Raw genomic sequence first — 23,857 nt, forward strand, 5'->3', positions numbered from 1 at the left:
CGATCTTATGAGAACTTGTCACAATCGTGGTGAAAAAATATATATATATATATATATTTATCTTTGCCAACTAAATATGATAAAAAACGAGTATTAAATTTAGTTATGGTCTCATCTCTTATTTACTTTACCCTTTTATTTGTTTTTTATCCTAGTGTAATATGAAATTTTAAATTTTTAGGAATATAACATGATATTATATTTTTTACTATAAAATATTATTAAATTTATTAAAATATTTACCATTATATTAGAAAATAAAAAGTATCTATTATTTTATAAAAATTGACATATCTAGTAATAAAATGCATTTTATGTCACATACCTAAGTTTTTAAATATCTTAATAAAATTCCTATTAATAAATTTATTTATTTTTTCTTGCCAAAAGAATTGATTGAGAGTTTTTAATATATTAAGGATAACTTGAGAATGTGGCAAGAATTGGACTTAAAAAGATTAATAAGAATTTTATATATATATATATATATATATATATATATACATGTGATAGGTACAGTCATTTATCAGGCTTATAAAAAAATATATTATATTTTTCATTTAATAAATTCATGCTGTCACGTTATTTCTTATAGTAATATTTCGATAGTAGACTTTATATGGAAAAGAAAAAAAATAAATGTACTTCTAGAAGTATTCGTGTAACATAGAAGGGGGAAAATTATATTATATTGTTTCTAGAATCCAAAATTGGCGATTATACGCTTTAAATTTAAATTATTAATTCCATTTAATGGGAAAAAGAAGTTAAATTATTAACCGACCCTGGCAACAAAAAAACAAAAAAAATGACGTCATATTAAATTGTTTTTTTGTTTAATCTTATTTTAGTTGTGGTATATATATATATATATATTTTGTAATATGGATTGAAATTACCTAAAATAAATGAAAAATAGACTAAAGTGAAATAAAACTAAATTTAATAATAATTAAAAAGGCATATAATTTAGAATAGAGGTTTGGACTTTCCATACTCTTATAATAAATACTTATTCTCCTCTCCAACCGATATGAGATCTCACAATCTACATCTTTGGAGGCCCAACGTCCTCGCTGACACAACGTCTAGTGACTAGCTTTGATATTGTTAAAGGATATTCAGTAATAAATTATAGTTTACCATAAATATTATATTTGATATTTTATTATAAGGCAAATATTAGATATTTCCATGCCTTATTACCATAGGTATCTTTCCCTTTGTTGTTATTTCCATGTCTTTGTAATTTATTTGATTATAAATAAGATAACTTTCACACTAGTGGGGTGGATTAATCTTGTAACAGTCCAAGTTCACCACTACCAAATATTGTTCACTTTGGACTTCCCATTTCAAGCTTCCCTTCAAGGTTTTTAAAACACGTATGTTAGTGAGAGGTTTCACACCCTTGTAAAGAATGCTTTGTTCTCCTCTCCAACCGATATGGGATCTCACAATCACTACCCCTTCGAGACCCAGCGTCTTGGCTGACACTCGTTCCTCTCTCCAATCAATGTGATTTGAATGAGAACAATCCGATGAGTAAGAAAAACTACAAGAAAATGAAAGTTATTATCTATACAAAAAATGTATATCTTTTTTTTCGGTGGCTCAATCCTATGAAATTTATGGTTAAACGTGCTTTATTTTGGAGCAATTATAAGTTAAGTAGAGTTACCTCCTACAATTTTTTAGTTGTGAGCCAGAACAAAATATACTGAATGACTTGTACGGGGATAGTTATTTTTGTAGATTGATTTATGGGATGGTATTGTAGTTCCACAAAACTCGGGTCTAGGCTTTTCTCGTTAAACGAAGGGTTGCAAGGAAATTGGTTTCTTACATTCAAATTGATATAAATCTCAGCTACAAATCATGATGGAAGAAGATGAAGCAGCAGCAGCTGAACCAGCACCAACCAAGACACACCTGATACTGCTATTGCTCGAATCCAAGTTCCGTTTTTCATAGCGGCAACCGTACTTATATGCACTTCCTGCTAAAGAATCTTCGTGGTGCGCACAGAGCTTCGTTTTCCCATTACTCCTATCTGATTGACCAGTGTTTAGCGTCTAGATCTGTTCATATTACGAAAACAATCCACGCTCAATTGCTAAAGCTTGGCCTTAACAACAATACTTTTCTGGGTAATCGCTGTCTTCAGCTATACGCGTTATTTGGTCCCGTTCATGAATTTTTTAGAGTATTTGGTGATATCAAAGAGAAGAATATTGTATCTTGGAACATATGCTTGAAGGGGTTGTTTAGATTTGGTTATTTCAATGGTGCACGCAATCTGTTCGATGAAATGCCTGAGAGGGACATTGTTTCTTGGAATTGCATGATGTCTGGCTGCGTTTCTTCTGGGTTTGCTAATAAGGCTATGGATGTGTTTCTGGAGATGCAGGATGCTGGTTTTAGACCAAGTGAATATACGTTTTCCATTATGCTTTCGGTCGTGTCGTGTCCTAGTCATGGCAAGCAAATTCATGGCAGTATGATTCGAAGTGGCATTGATGTGTCAAATGTGGTTCTTGGGAATTCATTGATTGATATGTATGGAAAATTTGGCCTTGTTGATTATATGTTTGTCATGTTTTATAGTATGGAAAAGGTGGATATTATCTCTTGGAACTCTTTGATTTTGGGCTGCCACAGATCAGGCTTTAGAGTATTGGCACTAAATCAGTTCTATCTTATGAGAGCCACTGGGCACTCTCCTGATCAGTTCACTGTATCAATAATGATAAGTTTATGTTCTTTCCTCCAAGAATTGGAACTGGGTAAGCAATTTCTTGCTTTCTGTTTCAAGATGGGATTTACTTCTAACAGCATTGTACTTAGTGCTGCTATTGACTTGTTTTCCAAATGCAACAGCTTGAGGGATGCAATGCAGCTTTTTGAAGAAGCCAATCAATGGGATCAAGCTCTTTGTGATGCCATGATCTCAAGTTTGGCATGGCATGGTCATTGGAGGGATTCCATGTGGCTTTTTGTGTATGCCTTAAGGGAGAACCTCAGGCCAACAGGGATTACACTCAGCAGTGTCCTGAGCTCCATTTCAGTCTTCACACCTCTGGACTTAGGTAGTCAAATTCATAATTTGGTTCTTAAGTTGGGTTTTGAGTCTGATACCGTCGTCACTAGTTCGCTCGTCGACATGTATGCTAAAATTGGATTAATTGATAACGCGATGAAAGTCTTCACGGATATGCCTTCGAGAGATTTAATATCTTGGAACACTATGATTATGGGTCTGGTTAACAATGGTAAATACTTTGAGGCCTTGGGCACACTTGAAAATTTGGTTAGGGAAGGTGTAGTGGCAGATAGGATAACACTAGCTGGAGTTTTATTAGCTTGCAGCCATGCTGGTTTTGTTGATGAAGGGCTAAACATCTTCTGTACAATGGAAAATGAACATGGAGTCGTACCGACGAACGAGCATTATACTTGTGTGGTGGACTTACTGAGTCGGGCTGGTAAATTCAAAGAAGCAGTTAATATCATCGAAACAACATCGTGCCAACCTACTTCTACGTTTTGGATATCACTACTAGATGCCTGTGCTATTCATGGAGACATGAACAGCATTGAAAGAGTTGCGGAGAGGGTGATGAAGCTGGAACCTCAATCATCCTTACCGTATTCGGTGCTGGCTCGAGTATACGCAGCGAGAGGCCGATGGGAAAGCACTGTTCGTGTCAGGAAGGCCATGGAGCATATAGCTGCACAGAAGGTGAAGGCTTGCAGCTGGGTTGTGATCAAAGATCATGTGTATGCTTTCCAGGATGACCGGTTGCAGCATCTGGGGGGAGAAAGTTTGATTTCTGCGTTGGAGCTGATTGTTTGGGAGGTGGAATATGGGAATGAACACGAACAGTATGTCTAACGAACGATTCATTGGAAATGGTTTGTGATATTGATGATCTGAATTATAAACATAGAAATGGTAGAGCCTAGAGGATTTGTTTATCTCAATGTTACAAATTTGGTTAGCTGTCTAAGATGTGTAAATGTATGTCTCCATATCTAAAGTTTACCCCACATGTGGGATCTCATGATCCACCTCACTTGGGAGCCCGCGTTCTCATTGGCACATCGTCCGATGTCTGGCTCTGATACCATATGTAACAGTCCAAGCCCACCACTAGCAGATATTGTCCGCTTTGGCTCGTTACATATCGTCGTCAGCCTCACGATTTCAAAAACGTGTCGGTTAGGAAGAGGTTTCTACACTCTTATAATAAAATGTTTGGTTCTCCTCTCAAATCGATGTGAGATCTCACAATCCATTGGGCTCAACGTTCTCGCGAGCACACCGCCCCGTGTTTGGCTTTGATATAATTTCTTGATTTGTGTATGTCATCCTTGCACGGGGCCATGCTAATCATTTCTCTATCGTTCCAATTTTATCGGATGTCCCGGAAGTTTATTATCACGTAGAACATACCATCCATTTACTTGAATCTACTCTAAAAAAAAATCGATAATTACAAAGATTATTTGGCTACACGCCTATTCTTACACAATATCATAAAGATTTGTGTAATAATTCAGATAAAAAACCCAATAAACAAATCATAAAAATTCAGATTAAGGAATCAAAGTTTATTCCCTGCGAAGAAACAGAAAAATAATTTTCAAATCATTCCTGCAAATAAGCGAAGAAGAAGGAATGAACAGCGATTGGCGAAAGCGACGGACTACGGAGGCGGGTTAAATAATGAGCGAAGAAACATAGAAGAAGAATTTGGAAGTTTTAGAAGCGTCTGAATGGCCTCTAGCATCCAGCTCAATTCAATTTCTGAAATTCCTCGCGATCTTCTCTTTGGACGCCGACAATTTCACGAATATCCTCAAGCATATCTTCCTACAATGTCACGAATTATTATGTTAATCGCCTCCAGTACCAGTATGAGAACGAAAGCCCCAAGTTATCAACAATTTTTGATGCTTCTGATTATTGGGCAGAAATCCCCATCATACTACAGATCTGTCCTTCACTACGGCAGCAGTTTTGATTTCGAATCCCTCTTTCTCTTTCTCACGGATATAAGGAACGAACCAGGGGTTTCCATTGCAACCTAGTTCTTCTTCTTATCGATTTTCTCGAATCGTGTATATGGAGATCTCTCCTACTTCGTCTCGTATTATCATTGCTTATGATGCTACCAAGGATCGCACTGAACATGAGCTTCAGATGACTCTTAGGAACTTGTGGATGCGAGGCGACATTCTTCGCGGAGGCGATACGCTCATTGTGCTTGGAATCCTTCATAGAGTGCCTCATCCGAGTAAGTTTCTTCATCTGGATTTGAAGTAGTTACTGTTTCTTCTTAGCTTTCTTCTGATCTTTACTGCATTTGTGTGCGATTGATTGCGACAGTGGGATACCAATTGATAGCTTGCTCTGAATCGTTCGCTGGAACCAGCCTTCGAGCAATGGAGGATGAGGTTTCCAAGAAAGCTGATGCGTACATCGCCATGCTCCAGCAAAGTGCAGACATGTGTGAAGAAGGAGGGGTAATGCTTTGCTCTAACTCCTCATCATCCTCCATTTTTGATCAAGAATTACATGTTTCTTGAGTCTCAAGTTTTAAACTAATAGTTACCTTACGTTACAAGTTTTGTCTAAAAGTTGCTAATACTAATTTAACTGATAAAACACAATAATTAAAAACAATCTGATATACCTTTAACTTTTAATTTAAATTAATTAACAATTAATTAATTATTAATATAGAAGTTTTAATAAATTTGAAATATTCGGTAGATTATTAAATTTTAATATTACCTTAAGGGTTTAATATTAATGTTTATTTATTATTACTTTATTACATGATTTGTTTTTAATTGATTAATAACATATTTAGTGTAATAATATATTAAATAATATTACTTTTGATTATTGTTCTTGAGATCATTAATTTTTATTAATGATTGAAATGAAATAATTTAAAGCATTAATATATTCAATTATAGGGATAAATGTTAATGAACCAAGCTGGTAAAATAAACACAAATATTTAATTCCCATACATAGGGACAAGAATTAAAATATAGCTACTTAACAATTATACCCACCACCAAGTAATTCTCAACCCAAATGGGCCAAAAACAGTCAAATGAAGAAAAAAAATTTATTTATTAATTTCTAATTTTCCTATTAGCTTTTCCTCATCGGATTTTTTTCTTTCTTTCTTTCAGTTATTTATTTATTTATTATTATTATTTTTTTGTGGATAATCGTATCATAATTACGTAAGTTCTGACGGGTTTTACAATAGGGAAAATGGTTTCACAATGATACCAAAATTAATAGAAACTCTCGTATCAATATAAACGTAACTAAGTAGTTGAGATATCTATTACGAGTAGTTGAGACATCTATTATGAACGTAACTAAGTAGTTCAGATATCTATTATGAACGTAATTAAGTAGTTCAGACATCTATTATGAATGTCACTGAGTAATTCAGACATCTATTATGAACGTAATTAAGTAGTTCACACATCTATTATGAACATAAGTAAGTAGTTCAAACATCTATTATGAACGTAAATGAGTAGTTGAGATATCTATTCTTTTCTAGTCCTAACATTGGTCGGACTCTATCTACGATCAACAAGTTCAGATACATTAAGTAAAAGAATTGCTAAGTACAAAAAAGAAACAAGGAGAAAATCTCTAAGAGAAATGCAAAGAACTGCTGTTGAGTTGCTTCAATATTTGGTTTTCTTAACATAGACTGAACTGTAGCATTTTTTAGTAGCACGAGTGTGTGCAGTTCTTAGGTAGATTGTATATACCCATTCCTATTGATTGATGGTGTATTAATATACAGGTCAGTATTGAAGTTAGAATTACAGCTGGTTTCCCCATTAAGAATGTTATTCTCCAAGAAATTATGGTCTTCAGCCCGAGCTGGGTTATACTTGACAGGTTTGGCAGTTTATCTGTTTTCTTATTTAGATAGCGTTCTGTTTAATAAATGATGTCCATTTCTGCTACATGTTTTCTTATTTAGTAACTCCATTGCTTCTACACCCATAATCGTTTTATCTTTTTAGTTTCTTTGAAAGATGTGATCAAACCGGCTTAATAGTCATGCTATGTTTTTTATTATCATTTTTTTCTTGAGATACTCTTTGTTCATATGATATGTGAAATTGATGTCCATTACATCCATAAACTTTATAAATTTATATGAAACATCTTGGAAAAGTAAAAGAAGATCTTCTGAGAAGGTATTCTTTATCATTTCCTCGAGTGCCCTTTTCAAGTTTCTGAATTTCTGTTTCGGTTTGTATGGTAATTAATGACTTGAAAACTTTAACAGGCATCTTCGACGGGATGAGAGCTTTTACCTTAGACATTTATCTTGCAAGGTTGCTGTAATCCAAGATAACTTGTCTGTGAGAGTTTTGAGAAATAAGGCTACAACTGGGGCAGATAAATTAGAACATAAATTACGGGATAGTGAGCAGACTGTTATCTCCATCAAAAGCTTCTCATTCCAAAGTAGTTCTCTGGATAGCTCATCTGCACAGAGCAACTGGACCAGTTCATCTAGTAGCATGTCTAGGGAGCATGCATCGGATCCCGAGTCATCTTCTCGGCAAGAAAAAATAGGTAAATTTCTTATATCATCCTCAGATTTTGGTCTTGGGAGTGAATGATTCACTTCCTCGGCATGGAAATTAAAGCCAAAAATGGATGAACTTGATGTTAGTTGCATGAATAGAGTGGTTTTCTAGCCTCTATCGAACCTACGGCATTCTCTTTGTCATTGGTTGAACTTGCTGGATTTGGCGATGCTGATATTCGTGAAGCCTATGAAATCAAAATTGTTTCAAACAAATATTCCTTGATCTTGTTTCCTAATATCTAAATTTCAGGTCCTTGGTTATCAATAAAAAAATTGATATTGTCTTATAGGTACAGATTCCAGAGAACAGAATATTTATGCAACTGCTTCTCAGATTGTTATACTTCCAAATAAGGACGTCTTTCAACAGAAATCTTTAGAAGCACCAATTCTATGTTCTGTTTGTGGAACGAGGTCGGAGTTATATTTGAAGGATACCATGAGATTTAGTTTTTCTGACATACAGCTAGCAACTGCCGATTTCTCAGCAGGAAACTTGTTAGGAGAGGGTGGTTACGGTCATGTTTTTAAGGGTGAACTAAAAAATGGACAACTCATTGCTGCAAAAGTGCGAAAAGAAGAAAGTACACAAGGATTTGTAGAGTTTCATTCTGAGATACAAGTTTTGAGTTTTGCTCGTCACAAGAACATAGTGATGCTGTTGGGGTTTAGTTGCAGGGAAAACATAAACGTTCTGGTGTACGAATATATTTGCAACAGGTCTCTTGATTTTCACTTATTTGGTGAGTAGCTTGAATCTGACTGATCTAACTCATCTTCTTTTGATCTTTGCTTAGCTTCCTTTCAATGGGATTGACTCTAGTCCACATTCTGTTTATCCCTTCAATAACCGTTTTTTCGGTAATTAAATAGGTAAGAAAACAACTGTTCTTGAATTACATCAAAGATATGGCATTGCCGTTGGAATTGCTAAGGGACTGCGTTTTCTGCATGAAGAATGTCGTGGAGGTCCTGTAATACATAGAGATGTCCGTCCGAGCAACATATTGCTCACACATGATTATGTTCCTATGGTAAATAATTATTCTCATCTTTTTTTGTCTTACCATATTGGCCTTTCAAGACTTGGTCATCAAACCATAGATGTTAAATTATTCCAGCTTCCAAGAAAGAATGTGTTCTATTTTTGCTCATCAGACTCGTATTTGTCTTTCTTCACCTTGCAATGTAGTCCCTTTGTCTTTGACATTCTTTTAGATAGGACTTCGGTGATAGCATTCTTTTTTGTATGTTGAGATAGAAACCTAGTCATCCAATGAAATTGAAATTCCTAGTCAGACAAAGTTCACTTTTCCTGATGTCTTTGGGCAAGAAACAAACAGTTCAAGGTTAAACAGTTAAAACCTTAATTTCAGATAAATAGCATCAAGCACTATAGCTGCACCCCTTGCAAGACTTGGGAGGGGAGAGATTTTTTGTGGAGATCATTGCAGTTAAACTGAACAGCATTTTTTTCTCTTTTTTTTGTCAACTCAGTTAGGTGATTTTGGTTTGGCCAAATGGAAGACAAAAGATGATACTTCGCATTCAAGCATACTCGGCACATTTGGGTCGGCACTTATGTTCAATAGTTGACCTTTTCATTTTATTTCTGGTGTTGCTAATTATTTATTTGTAATATGTAGATATGTTGCACCGGAATATGCAGAAAATGGTATTCTTTCAGTTAGGACGGATGTATATGCATTTGGAATTGTGTTGCTACAATTAATATCTGGACGCAAGGTGTTCGACGCGATGGATGATATACAAGGACGATCTCTGCGAGAGTGGGTGAGTAATCTGTTATAAGGATTTGTCAGTTGTTAATTTTTATGTTACATCAAGGAGGTTATAATGGGATATTAACATAGTCTCACATTGGGGAGAGAGGGAGAAGACCCTTTGTATTTGTAAGGATAATTTCTATATTAGTATAGGACATTTTGTGTGGAACAAAAAGTAGAAGCTTGTTGCTCCAACCATTATAAATATTATTAGGGGCATAAGATTATGGTTGCTATCATTTTTCCTTGTACAATTGTAAAATGTCATGAATGACAATGTTCTACACGTCTTAAAACCTTCATCAACTCACTCTTCCTCTTGATTTTCAGGCTGAACCATTAATTGAAAACTTAGCATTACATGAACTGATTGATTCTCGAGTTGCAAATACATATGACACATATGAATTATACCTCATGGCCCGAACTGCATACTTGTGCGTGCGGATAAACCCCGAGAATCGTCCATCAATGGGAGAGGTAATTTGTCTTTCATGGTATCTTAAGCTTATCTTAGTTTTACATGTTAACCACATTGCTCGCTGATATTTTACCAGGTTGTGCGCCTTCTTGAAGGAGAAAATGATCATTTTCACTATCTGGGGGAGAAGCTAATACCTCGTTATAACAGATAAATGAACAACTACTGGTTTTTTGTTTTTAGCATTTCACTTCTCACATGCTTTTTCTTGTATTAGAACTAGTTTTGTTGCTTTAGAAGGAAGATTGTAGCTGGGAAAACATGCGTTTTTATACAGTTGCAGTCTTTATGGTTTTTCATTCCTTTCTATCCATTAATTTCAGAGGGCTTTACACATTCTAGTTCACTTAGTTACCATGAATACGATCACCAAATTTTATTTATAGAAAGAAATAAAAAGATGAATAAGAACAAAACAAAAAATATATCTTAAGAAATTGATTAACAAAGCTACTAAGATTAACCTATAATAATCTATAAATCAAGATGACAATTTACGGGTGAAAGATATTGATGAATCTTAAATATTTTGCATAAAAAAACTTAATCTAATTGTCGTTCGCCTGAGATCTTCATTTGCAGCTCTTGTTCGTTAGACTGACCACGCTTGGTGAGCAGAGGAGATCCGTGTTGTGATCACTTGAAGAGAATGCTTTGAAGAACAATTCTGCATTGCAAGTAGTTTTGGCATTTGAGAGGACGGCTTCTCTCATTTTTCTAGGTTTTACTCTTTTTAACTTAACAGTTCTTGTAACTGATACCCATTTGCTTAGCTTAGCAGACTTTCGATTTGTCTGTATCAGTATGATTGTATAATTTATTCATAAGGTATCAATAGACTGTTCTAGTTGTTTATAGACGATGATAGGAATGCATAGCAAATTTGTCCCCAAAGAAAAAATCCCTGGCTTGTCATGAGCTCTTCCCTCAGTTGGAATAGCTAGTTTTCCATTTACATCAAGTTGGATTCTATTCTTTCAGCTCTTGTTATAATTTGATTGCACACTTCACTTTTAAGTTTCCAGTAATGTGGCTAATCTATGAGGCTGCTCATTTACCTGTTAAAGATGGAAACAGAACACAATGGACTATTTCATTCTCTCCTGGTTTTTGAGTATCAACCTGCTGTATAATAGCATGTCTACAGGCTGAACATTTTACCAGTGAGGCCGCCTATGGCCTTTCTTCTTATTACATCCTTTAGTGCAATTGTTTGTGCTTCAACTCTATAATCTGTTTTCTTTCTCGTGTAGAATGTTGATTGGTTCGACTCTTCTCTGATTTTGTTGCTTCCAACATTGTTGCCTCCAAATTTATCACATCTGTCTATTAGGAATCACAACTCTCCACAATAGTATGATATTGTCCACTTTGAGCTGGTCTCGTACCAATAGAGATGTATTCCTTAATTAGCCAATGTGGGACTCCCCTTCTCGATCTGTTTCATGTAATCTGTGTTTGTTTATTCAAGAATTACTGTAATACTAGGTTGAAGGATTCTATCGTTGTAGAACTCATTGATGTTTCCTTTAAAAAGTACAGAAAACGCATATTCATTTTGCTCACTATCTTTTTCATCAAAAGCACTTGCAACCTGAGTTTTCTTACCATTCTTTCTGTCTGTTGCTGCCAATTTCAGGATCCAAAATGATGGGTTGAGGTGAAAAAACAAAATCAAATGAACCTGCAGATCGTAACTTCAGCAAATCCAACCTTTACAGGTAAACAGAATGATTTATATTTTGGAAGAAAGGAGAGTAGCATGAAAATGGTTGATATTCTGATTATGAGTAATGGATTTGCGTGTGAATTGAAGCATCTCTGATTAGGAAGTCTTATCTAAATAACAAACAAACTTCAGGTAGGTGACTAGTCCAGTCAGATCTTTGAGGTCTAATGATTTGCGTGTCTCCCCTAATTATACGATCATGTATATATATTTTTTTTATTGAATTGAATTTACTGTTGCCTTTAGACCTTAGAGACCTAAAAGCCATAACCTACTCAATAATTTACTACAAAAAAACATAGCCAAAAGAGAGAGAAAGAAACAAACCCAAATAATTTCAAAACATCAATCATGGAACCTGAGATGGAAATAAGATAATGAACAGAGACTAAAATGAGTGCAGAATTCAATCATTCATGAAGATACAGACAATATCTTTCTTAATGGTTAAAAGAAATATGTGTTAGGACTGCACAAAAACAAAAACAACCGAAAGAGAAAATGCAAGGAGTAATTTGGCTAGAGAGAAAATGTAACGAGTAATATTGGCTAGAGAGAAAATGCAAAGAGAAAAAATACCAGAAGGAATATTAGCTAGAGGTTTATATAGATGACTCTACCTAGACAACAGGTTTATATAGATGACTCTGTATAGACAAGGCAGAAAATACATTTTCAAAAGTTGCAGGATATATATATATATATAGATCGGTTTACTATATGTAGCATTACTAGATATAGTGTTTGACTATAGTTGTTTTTATTATATATGTTTTTTTTACCATGATTATACATAATCATGAGTAAGCTCAGCAGCAAACTCCTAACAATAGGTTATGTGTTAGAGAAGGATATGATGGGATGTCCTCCTAATTCAAAATGAAGTTGATGTCTAAAAGCATCAATTGAATGAAATGAATGGCTGAAATAGAAAGATGAGATTCCCACCTCAGTAATCTAAATATTTAGCCCAATTTGGAATTTTCATAGGACGATAAAGCTTACAACACCACGACATTTAAGTAGGCATCTTTTTACATCTGATAGAATGGTTCTGCTTTTTGAGCATCAATAGGTTTAAATGTCTTTTACTATTTCATTGTTGACAATGAATGTCCTCTACTATTTCATTGGTGATAATGATAACTACAAAATAACTAATATAAGAAACTCGAACCAACTTTATAGTTTTCCTAAAATTTGGTTAACTTTCCTACAAAACACTAATAGCATCGGAATATTTTTTTTTATGTATATAGAACATATACCCAAAAGTGAAAATGATAGCTATGAAATATTATTTTACTTCTTTAGCCATTTCGAGGTTTCAAAATGTATGTTTACCATTGACAAAGGCTCGGAAGGCCATGTTCACTAAGAGGTCCCAAGTCTAAACCTTTGGTGAACTTTTTGTGTTTTTTAATGGGTCGAGACAATATTGCAACTTTGTAAGAATATATATCTATATATATATATATATATATATATATATATATATATATATATATTTAAATTTAACATTAATAGTTATATATAAATAGTTAATTCTTTTAAAATTTATATTCTTACTCAAAGTTTTTACCATAATCCTCTTTGGCCCTTCAATATTAAAAAAAACTATTTTCATAGTGATTATGAATTATTATATTTGTAAAAAAATAAAAAATTAAATATCTGATTTGATATTTAACTAACCACCATTTAAAAAAAAAACGAAAAAAAAAAAACATGTTCAATTAAAAATAAAATATTGAGAATGGGTCTCGAAACAGACTATTGATGCTTTAGATTAGTCATTTTATTCGATTGTGTAAAGAAAAAGTTTGGATTTATAAAATATGATAATAATATTATATTACATATTTATCTCCTTTTATCAAGGGTATTTTGGTAATGTTCCATGTTTTTTTAAAAAAGTTGAAAAATAAAATTAATATAAAATCCTTTTATAGGATCACGTTGTATTTAAACCACACTATTTAAAAAAAAAAACAGTAATTTTGTTGCTTCTGCCTTTTGTCTTTGAATTTTATAAATTAAATGTTTATTTATAGTCATTGATTTTATTTAAACTTATTTTGAATTTAAAAAATTGAGAAATGTTCACCGGTCTTAGTTCTTAAGGAATTTTGGAATAATATTCTTTTATTTATTTATTTATTATTATTATTATTATTATTAAAGGGAAAAAGGTATTTTAGAAAAATAGAAAAGGAATTGCTTTCGGCTGCGGCTGCGGCTGCGGCTTCTGTTTTAAGCGCGCAGAATCTTCTCCACAAGCCGCAGACTTTGTTTCCCGAATATATAAATAAAATTATATAAAATAAAATAAAATAAAATTGGATTTTTAGGTTTTTTTTTAGTTCAATTATGGACCCTTTTATAGTCCCTACACAAAAAGAAGTGGGCCCGGCTCAAAAATCCAAAATCCATTTCCACACGCACGTATCATGCTTTCCACGTGGCGCAATTTGCACTGCTCGTTGTTGCCACCGGGCGTGATTTTTCTCCCTTCATCTTCCCTCTCCCCCTCTTCCAAGCCCCAACACTTCTGTCTCTTTCTCTCTCCCGTTCGTTTCTTTTGGTTTGGACGAATTTCGTTTATTCTCAAGGCAAGCTTGTAATCTTTTGATTGATCGTAAGATAACACATACTGGGTGTTGAAGCTTTGATCACTGGACACCTAGGCGTTTTTTTCCTTTAAAATTTCTAGTACTTGTGATTGCCTTTTTCTTCGCTCTGTCTTCTTTTTATTTCGTGTTGTTGTTTCCCTTTTGATAATCGAGGTTTTCTGTGTAATTTTTGTGGGTTTTTGTTTGTTTTCAAACATTGGGCAGCAGAAACTGTAATTTCTTGAACTGGATCGCTCTGTTTTCTGTTTATATTTTGTGGGTCTTCGTTTGTTTTCGACCATTGGGCAGCAGAAACTGTAATTTCTTGAACTGGGTCTCTCTGTTTTCTGTTTATACTTAGTGGGTCTTCGTTTGTTTTCGACCATTGGGCAGCAGAAACTGAAATTTCTTGAACTGGGTCGCTCTGTTTTCTGTGTAAATTTTGTGGGTTTTAGTTTGTTTTCAACCATTGTGCAGCAGAAACTGTAATTTCTTGAACTGGGTCGCTCTGTTTTCTGTTTTTTCTTTGATCTTTGAAAGGAGTTGGGGATCATGGCTGCACCAGCCTTGGCCCTTTATGTTGGTTGCATATACAAAGATACTTGGTTTTTGCATGTCTTCTACTGGTTATTGTGTTCTGAGTTATAATCTTGCCTTTCTTTCTCTCAGGCGGCAGAAGCGAGAAAATTGTGGGAATTTTGAGTGAAATGGTTGGTAAAGACATTTTGAGGACAGAGGACGTGAAGATGTGGTTTGAGAGAGTAATGAATCGACTTTGGTGCTAAAGGAGTTATAATATGGACGGTGGGGTGATAGCCGGATGGAAGGACATTCCTATGGAGCTCCTCTTGCAAATTATATCTCTTGTTGATGATCGAACTGTTATTGTGGCTTCAGGCGTGTGTCGTGGATGGAGGGACGCTATTTGCTTTGGACTCCTCCATCTCTCTCTCTCATGGTACTTGTTCTTATCTGCCTTGAACGCCTTTCTATTTCTTTTCAATCTTTACCGTTTAGTGTGGACGGTGGTTGGGGAGGAGAACGGAACATCCTTATAAAGGGTGTGGAAACCTTTCACTAGCCGACACGTTGTGGTTGGGGAGGAGAACGGAACATCCTTATAAAGGGTGTGGAAACCTTTCACTAGCCGACACGTTTTAAAGTCTCAAGGGGAAGCCCGAAAAGGAAAATCCAACGGTTACATTTAGCCTCTGATTTGACTATAGGCATATTATCTTGTATCGTTACAGGCTTCTGACTTGTTGGGTGTCTGGTTGATATTGTTTTTTGTCCTTCTGTTATAGTTTCATATGATATGATGAATTCGGTGTGTTTCTTCTGATTTTATTAGTACTTTACTTATGAACTATGAGTACTTAGATTACCTATTTCCTCGCGTAATCGCCAGAGTTTCGACGAAGAATTGGTGGGATTGGAAGGGAGATAGATGATGTGATGAGTTATGTGTTTCAAATTCTTGCAAGAAAAGGGGATGAAACACCTAATAAGCTCAAGCACATCATAATCATAACACATATCTTAATGATCACCTTGGAACTTGTTAGAAGTATTTTATTAGTGAATTTGTTTGATCAAGATGAATGCCTGGCAATGCAGATGGCTAATTGCCTGTTGGTGTGAACTTCTTATTCAGGTGCAAGAAGAACATGAACAACTTGGTCCTATCCCTTGTTCCTAAATTTGCAAAACTGCAAACTTTAATCTTGCGCCAAGATAAACCCCAGCTTGCAGATGATGCTGTTGATACCATTGCTAGTTACTGCCGCGATCTGCAGGTCCTCGACCTGAGAAAAAGTTTCAAGCTCAGTGATCGTTCCTTGTATGCTCTGGCTCATGGTTGCCGTGATCTTAAAAAGCTTAATATTAGTGGCTGTACTTCATTTAGCGACACTGCATTGGCTTATCTAGCCAGTTACTGCAGAAAGCTAAAAGTTCTTAATCTTTGTGGCTGCGTCAAGGCTACATCAGACACTGCATTGCAGGTACAATGTACAGATTAAGCGCGTATAGCGGTTATGAAGTTGATTGGTGTAATCCCCGTCGTTTTTCGTGCAGGTTATCGGACAATACTGTAGTCATTTGCAGTCTGTAAATCTAGGATGGTGTGAGAATGTGAGTGATGTGGGTGTGATGAGTTTGGCGTATGGATGTCCTGATCTCAGAAGCTTAGATTTGTGTGGCTGTGTCCTAATTACAGGTACATCTCTGGATGAACTGATCAGAGGTGGTTTTTGTTTGGTTGAGTATAATATCTGTGTGATTTATGATGTCTTTATGGAGGCTTTATCAATGAACTTTGAAGCTTTAGTGTATTACAGATTTCAACTAGTCGAATTTCATTGGCCCTACAAAGAGTATTGTTAGTGTCAAATATTCTTCACTTCTACCTCTAATTGTATGAGATCTCACATCGGTCGGAGGGGAACAAAACATTCCTTATAAGGGTGTGGAAACCTCTTTCTAGTTGATGCATTTTAAAACCGTGAGGTTGACGGTGATACGTAACGGGCCAAACCGGACAATATCTGCTAGCGGTAAACTTGAGCTGTTATAAATGGTATCAGAGCTAGACACCGAACAGTGTGCCAACGAGAATTTTGGGCCTCCAAGAGGGATGGATTGTGAGATCCCGCATCGGTTGGAGAGGAGAATGAAACATTTCTTACAAGGGTGGGGAAACCTCTCTCTAGCAAACACGTTTTAAAATTGTGAGACTGACGACGATACGTAACGGGCCAAAATGGACAATATCTGCTAGCAATAGGGACGTTACAAATGGTATAGAGCTAGACATCGGGTGATGTGCCAGCGAGAACACTGGCCCCCAAAGGGGTGGATTGTGAGATCCCACATCAGTTAGAGAGGAGAACGAAACATTCCTTATAAGTGTGTAGAAACCTCTCCCTAACAGACACGTTTTAAAATCGCGAAGCTGACGGCGATACGTAACGGACCAAAACAGACAATATTTGCTAGCGTAACTATGTTGGCAATAACTGCCAAGCAAATAGGCTCATGAAGTTGATAGATTAACCAAAATCATGGCTTCTTTGCTTCTCTTTGAAGTCTGTTGGGACTCTTTTTTTATACCTTTGTATATCTGTTTCATTTCTTTCTGTTGCTTTTCATAGTTGGATCTGTTTGTGTGATCAGATGAGCTGCCTCATCAGAAACTTCTTTGAGTGTAAATTGTGCGGTTGTTTTGTTTTTCTCTTGAACTGTTGTTGAACTGTTTTATGGCTAATGGAAACAATGGCTATTACAGTGTAGCTGAATAATGTTGATCATTTTGCCTCATCTGCAGATAATAGTGTGATTGCTTTGGCAAATATGTGCCCTCATCTGAGGTCCCTTGGCCTCTACTACTGTCAGAACATAACAGACAGAGCTATGTACTCTTTGGCCCATAGCATAAAGAACAAGCCTACAAAATGGGCACCTGGGAAATGCAAGAACGATCACGATGGACTTCGAACACTTAACATTAGTCAATGCACAGCTCTTACTCCCCCCGCCGTCCAGGCAGTTTGTGATTCGTTTCCAGCTCTTCACACCTGCTCGGGTCGCCATTCTCTCATCATGAGTGGCTGTCTAAATCTGATGTCTGTGCATTGTGCTTGTGCAGTCCAAGCTCACCGCACTGCTGCTTTTCATCATCCGGCTCATTGAACACTGGAAGAAGCTTAGAGAGTAATGTTATTCACGAAACAACACTTTTTTGTTTGGTTATGTACATGTTACCTCTGAAGAACGGGAGATGGAACGTATGAAGACTTTGTTCTATCTGTTTCCCCGTTGGACATTTCTATGCCAAGCCTACGTTGTTAGAGACATGCTTGGTTACTTGTGGAAATGCCTTGAAATATATAAATTTCATAAGTATACTTTTGGACAGAAAACTGCAACAGGTCACCCAACAATTGGTGAAACAAAAAAATACTCGCCTTTTGACACGAGGCTACTGTTAGGGAAGCTGTGACTAAATAAAAATTTGAGGCCTGTTCTCTAGTGAATGTTGGAACTGAAAAGGATTATTTTCAGAACAAAATCATACATCATGCTTATTTGATACCTCATTTGCAATATCATTTCATATGAAAGTGAATATTGAATCATTGTGTTCAGTGTGCGGATCCTCGATTAGAAAGTTAAAGCTTTACACTTGCAACTCATTGGAGAAAATTATGTATGTATATTATATGGATATAAAGAACTATTAACAGAGTTTGAGTAAAGTCGATTATACATGGTGGCCAACTTGTGACAACATGGAAGATCATTGATTTTCGCCCAACATTTGTCAACACAATTAAAGGCTGTGTGCTTGTTGAAAGATGAGAGATAAAAACCTTCTTGCATGAATAGATATATTCATCATTTGCTTTTATACACGATTTCTTCATCCTCCACATCAAATGCTGGGTTACAGAGACATCTGAAGAGTCTACCAATACCCTGCAAGACATGAATAATGATATAGAAACTTCAACCATGATCTATTTTCCCATCAAAGAGTGCAAAATATCAAGCAAATACGAAGCAAACTGTTTATAATGATTGCATACAGTGTGAGGTGCTGAGTATGTCCAAGGAATTGTCTTAAATCAATCTGAAATGATAATAAAAACTACGTCCCACGAGTTAAAACACTATGGCGAAGACTTGTCTACTTTCAAATTCGTTTTCATTTTCTTGTATTAAGCTAAGAGGAAAAAAGACAACTGTTTTTATCTTCTTTTTTTTCTTTTTAACGTTACTATGGTTCAATTAGATCAATTGAAACTTTGCACAATAATTTCAAGGTTAAATTACAGGTTTAGGTTTTGAAATTTCAAGTTTATGAAATTTCTAAACTTTAAAGAGCATTTAAAGGTTTCTCAACTTAAAAAATGTCTAATCTTCTTCAAGCTTTTAATTTTAAATCCAACACGTTAACTTATTTGAATTTTTTTTTAACAAATATATTAGACATCAATTATGTGGAATAAGATAGTTTAGGTTTTGAGTAGGGAGAGAAGAGGTGATCCACTTGCCTGAGTAAGAAAAGGAGTTCGATATGATAGTGGTCTCTGGGGATCCTCATCATCGCTGCTCTCTGAACTCGTTCCATCGTCATCTACTGCAGCAGCACTTTTCTTTCTTGACGTTTCACCATTTTGTGCATGCTTCTCCTGCTGATAAGGACACGAAGTAGTTTTTATAACCAGGCGTTAAAAACTGAACATTATCACCCTTCTTCAAAATACATTAGAAAGGGCAAAATATGCCGGCATCTTATACTGTGTGACTTTGACATCACAGAGGAGCCACTATATCCAGTAAAAGGCATCATCAACTAGATCCTTATATAGAAAAGGAGAACTTGTGGGGTATCAATGAGATTTTAGTAAAACTAAGAAAAACTTTAATAATGGAAAAGTAACAAAAATGGTGAACGTGTCTCAAATCTTAATTTCATATTGAACCTGGAATATCTTTCCAAGAATCTTCATTGCCAGAGCACGGGCTTTTAGTTCTTCCTTTTTAACAGTATTATCCCGTAGGACCTGGGGAATGAATTGGACCACAAAAAATTCATTATCTGTGCCTAATAAGAATATTTTTTTTTCAGTATAAAAGTATCAATTCACCAAATACTTATTCGTAAGTCTTAATTGCCTAGGAATAACAAATGCATCATTATTAAGTGCGCCTAACTTCCCTGGTACTTCGATAAGTTCCCAAATATTCACTTCAAAATTAAAGAGAGAGAAAGCTCACCATCTGGCACACATTTACAAGAGTCAGTTCAATGTCCACTACGTTAAGCTTCCACAAAGAATTCAGGAATGTGTCTTTATTCGCTCGTATATGCGATTCAATATCATTTCCTGGGCCACTACCATCCATTTTAAACTGCCGGGAAATATCATCTTGAAGTTGTAACAACTGGAAAGCACCTGGATACATATAAATTGTTGATCTGATTAGGTAGCAAAATATCAAAGCAGAATACTCGATCATCGATGAGAAACAGAGGACGAAGTGTAAGCTTGAGATTTTCCTGCCTTTTGCAGCTGTTATCTGTGACTTCCAAAAATGTCCCTTGTTGCGAAACCATTCAGCCACAAATGGCACGCCAAGATAAATGGCTCTCTTTCCAAGCTCTTGTGCTGCTTGTCTTGAATAAATGTAGCCTATAGTGTGTAATATACTAGCACCAAAAGCTGCATGTCCATAATGAGGAAAAACGAGGATCATCAATATATATACAAGAAGGCACCTGAATCAATAAGCTTTCAAGAAAATGCCAAACTAATTAAGGTGCCGTTTCACATGGCTAGGCACATAACATCCTTGCATAGAAAAACACAAGAATTCGAGTCTCACAACAAGAAATGGTCAAAGTTAGAAATTAATGAAATCTGGAAGGAAAAAGGCGGGAAAGGAAGAGAGTAATTGCAATGTCATAGTCATAGTCATAGTTGTTGTTACCCGCATTTGAAAGTCTTTTGGCTTCAGATTCAGCATGCCGTAAGAATCCATCTTTGTCACCTTGAACATATTGATTAAGAAAACCCTCAAGCACACGTGCAAGTTTTTCTTCTCTTTCTTTCTGGACAGCCTACATTAGATAAGTTGTATATCAGGGACGTGGAGATGGTCTAGAGAGTGAATCTTGAGCAAAAGGATACATTCTGTAAGTATACATCCTTGTTGGAGCATGGAAGGGTCTGACGTTAAGAGCTAATTTTGCGGGAATCGAAAATCACAGCTTCTCAAAGATATTGGCATCTTTTCAAATTTTAAGAGATAAACAGGTGTAAGAGAGAGAAACAAATATGAAGATAGATTACGTTCCTGAGAATTTTAACCACAAAAAGGAATAGAAAAGGGAAAACAATGTTTTGGGGGAGAGAGGGAAGAAGGAACAGAATTCCTCCTCATCTATGATTGCTTATGGACATAAAAGTTGTTTTGAGAAGGATTGGTTACCAACTAAACTGTTGTAGCAAAAGCTTGATCTGACTAGATACAAAAGTGTCTTCAGTGTTATTTGTATGCCTTGAAATGGAAAACTTCCTATTTAAGGTTGTCTTGGCTTGTTGCCAATAATCTGGGTAGGGTAGGCAAAACTTGGCCAATCTGAATTTTTGTTGAGAAGGCACAACAATTCTATATTATCAAGGTCAATCTAATTGTAACTTTGTGGATAAAATACCTGGTTTTGATTTGCAACCCGCAACAAAAAGAAAATCTATATTATGTAACTTGTAAACACCATTAGGCATACTTGCCTTCAACTTATCATGAAGTCTCTCTGGATTACCAGTTTCGCTCTCTAATTCAGATGAAGCCATTGATGCTACCGCTAAATGTCCGATGTAGTCCTCAAATAATTCACTTCCAAATAGAAGTGCAAAGACAGCAGTAGGGTCAAGCATGGATTCCCTGGACATAACAAATCAAATAATGTCAAGAGAAAAACAGCAAATCATCAAATAATAATACTAAATAAATAAGAAGAAAAAGAAAAACAGCACAACACAGTCCAGAGAGAAAAAATCAACATCAATTAATGCCTCTCCACCAAGAGATCTAACCTAGTAATACCGTGCTTCCCATTCCTATCATATGCCTCTCTTTGGACTGCATCACTCAAAACTTGATAAGCTTCACCAAGCACCTACGAAAAGTAATCAAACTATTTCACATAACAAAAAGTAACGCAATACAAAATTCCGGCCGCTAGGAAAAAGCTCCACATTAAGCAAAACATAAACAGCAGAAGGTAAAGAACACGATAAAAACCAGTTTAGTACACTTGCCTGAAACCTATCAGCAGCTTGAGGATCATTCAAATTCTTATCCGGATGGACTTGTTTCGCCTATACAAGAACAATTAACTCAAACTCCAAACCAATAATCCAATACATTCTGAGTCTACCTATTTCCAAAACCAAACAGAAACGAAACTCAAATTTCTTCAAACAAAATCAATAAAAAAACCTCCAACCTTGAGATAATAGGCCTTACGTATCTCCTCCTCGGAAGCAGAAGAACGAACACCGAGAACATCATAATACTCAGTATCGTTCACCATTTTCGTCCAGTCCTAGATCACGGATCTGCAGCAGAGCAAGATCCTCCAAGAGAGGGAGTAGAAAAGATGAGAAGGGAGAGAAAATGGGGGAAAAGTAAGAGAGAGATAGGGCCATTTGTGAAGGGGGGAAGGAGCTTCACTGCGCCTCGCCCGCCCCACCGCCCACTAGCTTCTCCTCGTGCCTTTCCAGTTCTTCACTAATAAACTAATGAAAGAAAAACTGCTTTTTCGCGGGAGAAAACAGTATTTTTTTCAACTGTCATGAGAAAACTGCTTATGACGCTGCGCCAAACTTTCTCTTTCTGATTCGTAACCCTATTGCGTATTGCCACGTGTATTGCTTTTGTCGGCTATTATTTTGGGCCGTATATATGGGCCTTCTTTTTATGGGCCTGGGCTACTTTTATATTTTCTTAGTGGGCTTTTGGCTTGGCCCACTGTGATGCAGTCTTGGAAATGGGAATATTTATTTTATAATTGGTTGACTTAGGAGGGTCCCCCTACAGCCTCGTATGGGCGGCCGTAATGATTCATTAGGACAATGGAGCTGTAAAACAGGCGGCTTTAATGATTTATGTGCAAGTTTATTATTTTATTTTCAAAAAATAGATTTTTTCTTTTTTTTTTTTTCATCATTAATCTCATCAATATAAAGGATTCACTAAAAATTATTCAAATTAAATTTTGTTCTTGTCGTAGCATGTGACGGTGTTCGGTATTCAATAGGAGTTAAATTACAAATTTAATATAACAGTTTAAAAGTTCACTGCTAGCAGATATAGACAGTCTCTTTGGACCTTTATGAGATTCTGTTTAAAGTTTTTAAAATGGGTTTGTTAGAAAGAGGTTTTGAGAGCACTCTAAAGAATACTTCGTTCGCCTCTTCAATCGATATAGGATCTCATAATCTACCCTCTTTCGGGCTCCAACGTCCTTGCTGGTACTCGTTCCTCTCTCTAATCGATGTACGATCTCACAATCCATCTCCAGTGTTTGGCTCTAATACCATTTGTAACAGCTCAAGCCCACTGCTAGTAGATATTGTTTGCTTCCCTCAAGCCCACTGCTAGTAGATATTGTTTGCTTCCCCGTTACGTATCGTCGTAAACCTCACGATTTTAAAAAGTATCTATTAGGGAGAGGTTCCACACCGCTATAAAGAATGTTTCGTTCCCCTTTTGCTGGTACTCATTCATCTCTCCAATCGACGTGGGATCTCACAATTCATCTCCAATGTCTAGCTCTGATAACAACTCAAGTCCACCGCTAGTAGATATTGTTTGCTTCCCCGTTACCCGTTACGTATCGCCGTAAACCTCACGGTTTTAAAAAGCGTCTAAGGGAGAGGTTTTCACACCGCTATAAAGAATGTTTCATTCCCCTCTCCATCCGACGTGGGATCCATCCCTTACGAGGCTCAACACTCGTTCCTCTCTCCAATCAACGTGGGATCTCACATTTAATTTTTATGATTTAAAAAAGTTAGAAT

General features: G+C 35.9%; 4 protein-coding genes, 1 long non-coding RNA gene and 1 other non-coding gene across 13 annotated transcripts; 3 read left to right on the top strand and 3 right to left on the bottom strand.

Annotated features, from left to right (window-relative positions):
• Positions 1-1,747: 1,747 nt before the first annotated feature.
• On the top strand, positions 1,748-4,010 carry LOC111791172 (Tetratricopeptide repeat (TPR)-like superfamily protein). Its single transcript, XM_023672417.2, has one exon. The coding sequence runs from the start codon at positions 1,991-1,993 to the stop codon at positions 3,893-3,895; it is 1,905 nt and encodes a 634-aa protein (XP_023528185.2). The 5' UTR covers positions 1,748-1,990; the 3' UTR covers positions 3,896-4,010.
• A 326-nt stretch (positions 4,011-4,336) lies between these two features.
• Positions 4,337-4,434, bottom strand: LOC111782938 (U6 spliceosomal RNA). Its single transcript, XR_002813239.2, has one exon. It is a non-coding gene; the product is annotated as a U6 spliceosomal RNA (small nuclear RNA).
• A 171-nt stretch (positions 4,435-4,605) lies between these two features.
• Positions 4,606-10,273, top strand: LOC111788861 (cold-responsive protein kinase 1). Of its 2 annotated transcripts, XM_023669422.2 has the most exons (10): positions 4,606-5,300; positions 5,393-5,529; positions 6,852-6,949; positions 7,347-7,639; positions 7,946-8,398; positions 8,529-8,689; positions 9,153-9,226; positions 9,302-9,449; positions 9,773-9,922; positions 10,000-10,273. In XM_023669422.2, the coding sequence occupies exons 1-10, from the start codon at positions 5,129-5,131 to the stop codon at positions 10,075-10,077; spliced, it is 1,764 nt and encodes a 587-aa protein (XP_023525190.2). In that variant the 5' UTR covers positions 4,606-5,128; the 3' UTR covers positions 10,078-10,273. The 2 variants fall into 2 exon arrangements, with proteins under 2 accessions (XP_023525190.2, XP_086978895.1); XM_087122769.1 differs by lacking the exon at positions 6,852-6,949 and having other exon boundaries at positions 5,159-5,300.
• Positions 10,274-10,420: 147 nt separating this feature from the next.
• On the top strand, positions 10,421-18,356 carry LOC111788896 (F-box protein SKP2A). Of its 3 annotated transcripts, XM_087122772.1 has the most exons (6): positions 10,421-10,644; positions 11,563-11,644; positions 14,934-15,222; positions 15,919-16,267; positions 16,341-16,482; positions 17,590-18,356. In XM_087122772.1, exons 3-6 carry the CDS (start codon positions 15,062-15,064, stop codon positions 17,952-17,954), a joined length of 1,017 nt encoding a protein of 338 aa, XP_086978898.1. In that variant the 5' UTR covers positions 10,421-10,644; positions 11,563-11,644; positions 14,934-15,061; the 3' UTR covers positions 17,955-18,356. The 3 variants fall into 3 exon arrangements, with proteins under 3 accessions (XP_086978898.1, XP_086978899.1, XP_086978902.1); XM_087122773.1 differs by lacking the exons at positions 10,421-10,644; positions 11,563-11,644 and adding an exon at positions 14,158-14,264; XM_087122776.1 differs by lacking the exons at positions 10,421-10,644; positions 11,563-11,644 and adding an exon at positions 14,381-14,749.
• Positions 10,992-11,673, bottom strand: LOC147794915 (uncharacterized). Of its 2 annotated transcripts, none has more exons than XR_015420483.1 (2): positions 11,532-11,673; positions 10,992-11,361 (listed from the first exon to the last, which is right to left on the bottom strand). It is a non-coding gene; the product is annotated as an uncharacterized LOC147794915 (long non-coding RNA). The 2 variants fall into 2 exon arrangements; XR_015420482.1 differs by having other exon boundaries at positions 10,992-11,375; positions 11,532-11,662.
• Positions 17,557-22,606, bottom strand: LOC111788870 (chaperone protein dnaJ 10). Of its 4 annotated transcripts, none has more exons than XM_023669458.2 (11): positions 22,282-22,604; positions 22,094-22,153; positions 21,869-21,951; positions 21,563-21,716; positions 20,760-20,889; positions 20,333-20,491; positions 20,046-20,224; positions 19,751-19,831; positions 19,319-19,456; positions 18,635-18,740; positions 17,557-18,101 (listed from the first exon to the last, which is right to left on the bottom strand). In XM_023669458.2, exons 1-10 carry the CDS (start codon positions 22,366-22,368, stop codon positions 18,660-18,662), a joined length of 1,152 nt encoding a protein of 383 aa, XP_023525226.2. In that variant the 5' UTR covers positions 22,369-22,604; the 3' UTR covers positions 17,557-18,101; positions 18,635-18,659. The 4 variants fall into 4 exon arrangements, with proteins under 4 accessions (XP_023525226.2, XP_086978910.1, XP_023525202.2 ...); XM_087122784.1 differs by having other exon boundaries at positions 19,319-19,459; positions 22,302-22,603; XM_023669434.2 differs by having other exon boundaries at positions 19,319-19,459; positions 22,282-22,603.
• Between the last annotated feature and the right edge of the window lie 1,251 nt (positions 22,607-23,857).

Source organism: Cucurbita pepo, chromosome 1, assembly GCF_057944985.1.
Source record: "Cucurbita pepo subsp. pepo isolate OVF chromosome 1, ASM5794498v1, whole genome shotgun sequence".
Lineage (NCBI taxonomy): Eukaryota > Viridiplantae > Streptophyta > Magnoliopsida > Cucurbitales > Cucurbitaceae > Cucurbita > Cucurbita pepo.

Excerpts from the sequence above, each read along its gene's own strand:
- LOC111788861 (XM_023669422.2), top strand. The coding sequence starts at position 5,129 with ATGGAGATCTCTCCTACTTCGTCTCGTATTATCATTGCTTATGATGCT. Across the intron at positions 5,301-5,392 it reads TCATAGAGTGCCTCATCCGA|TGGGATACCAATTGATAGCT; the intron begins GTAAGTTTCTTC and ends TGATTGCGACAG. Across the intron at positions 9,227-9,301 it reads AGCATACTCGGCACATTTGG|ATATGTTGCACCGGAATATG; the intron begins GTCGGCACTTAT and ends TGTAATATGTAG.
- LOC111788870 (XM_023669434.2), bottom strand. The coding sequence starts at position 22,368 with ATGGTGAACGATACTGAGTATTATGATGTTCTCGGTGTTCGTTCTTCT. Across the intron at positions 20,492-20,759 it reads CAAAAGACTTTCAAATGCGG|CTTTTGGTGCTAGTATATTA; the intron begins GTAACAACAACT and ends ATGGACATGCAG. Across the intron at positions 19,460-19,750 it reads TTCTTGGAAAGATATTCCAG|CAGGAGAAGCATGCACAAAA; the intron begins GTTCAATATGAA and ends TGTCCTTATCAG.
- LOC111791172 (XM_023672417.2), top strand. The coding sequence starts at position 1,991 with ATGCACTTCCTGCTAAAGAATCTTCGTGGTGCGCACAGAGCTTCGTTT.
- LOC111788896 (XM_087122772.1), top strand. The coding sequence starts at position 15,062 with ATGGACGGTGGGGTGATAGCCGGATGGAAGGACATTCCTATGGAGCTC. Across the intron at positions 15,223-15,918 it reads CTCCATCTCTCTCTCTCATG|GTGCAAGAAGAACATGAACA; the intron begins GTACTTGTTCTT and ends CTTCTTATTCAG. Across the intron at positions 16,483-17,589 it reads TGGCTGTGTCCTAATTACAG|ATAATAGTGTGATTGCTTTG; the intron begins GTACATCTCTGG and ends CCTCATCTGCAG.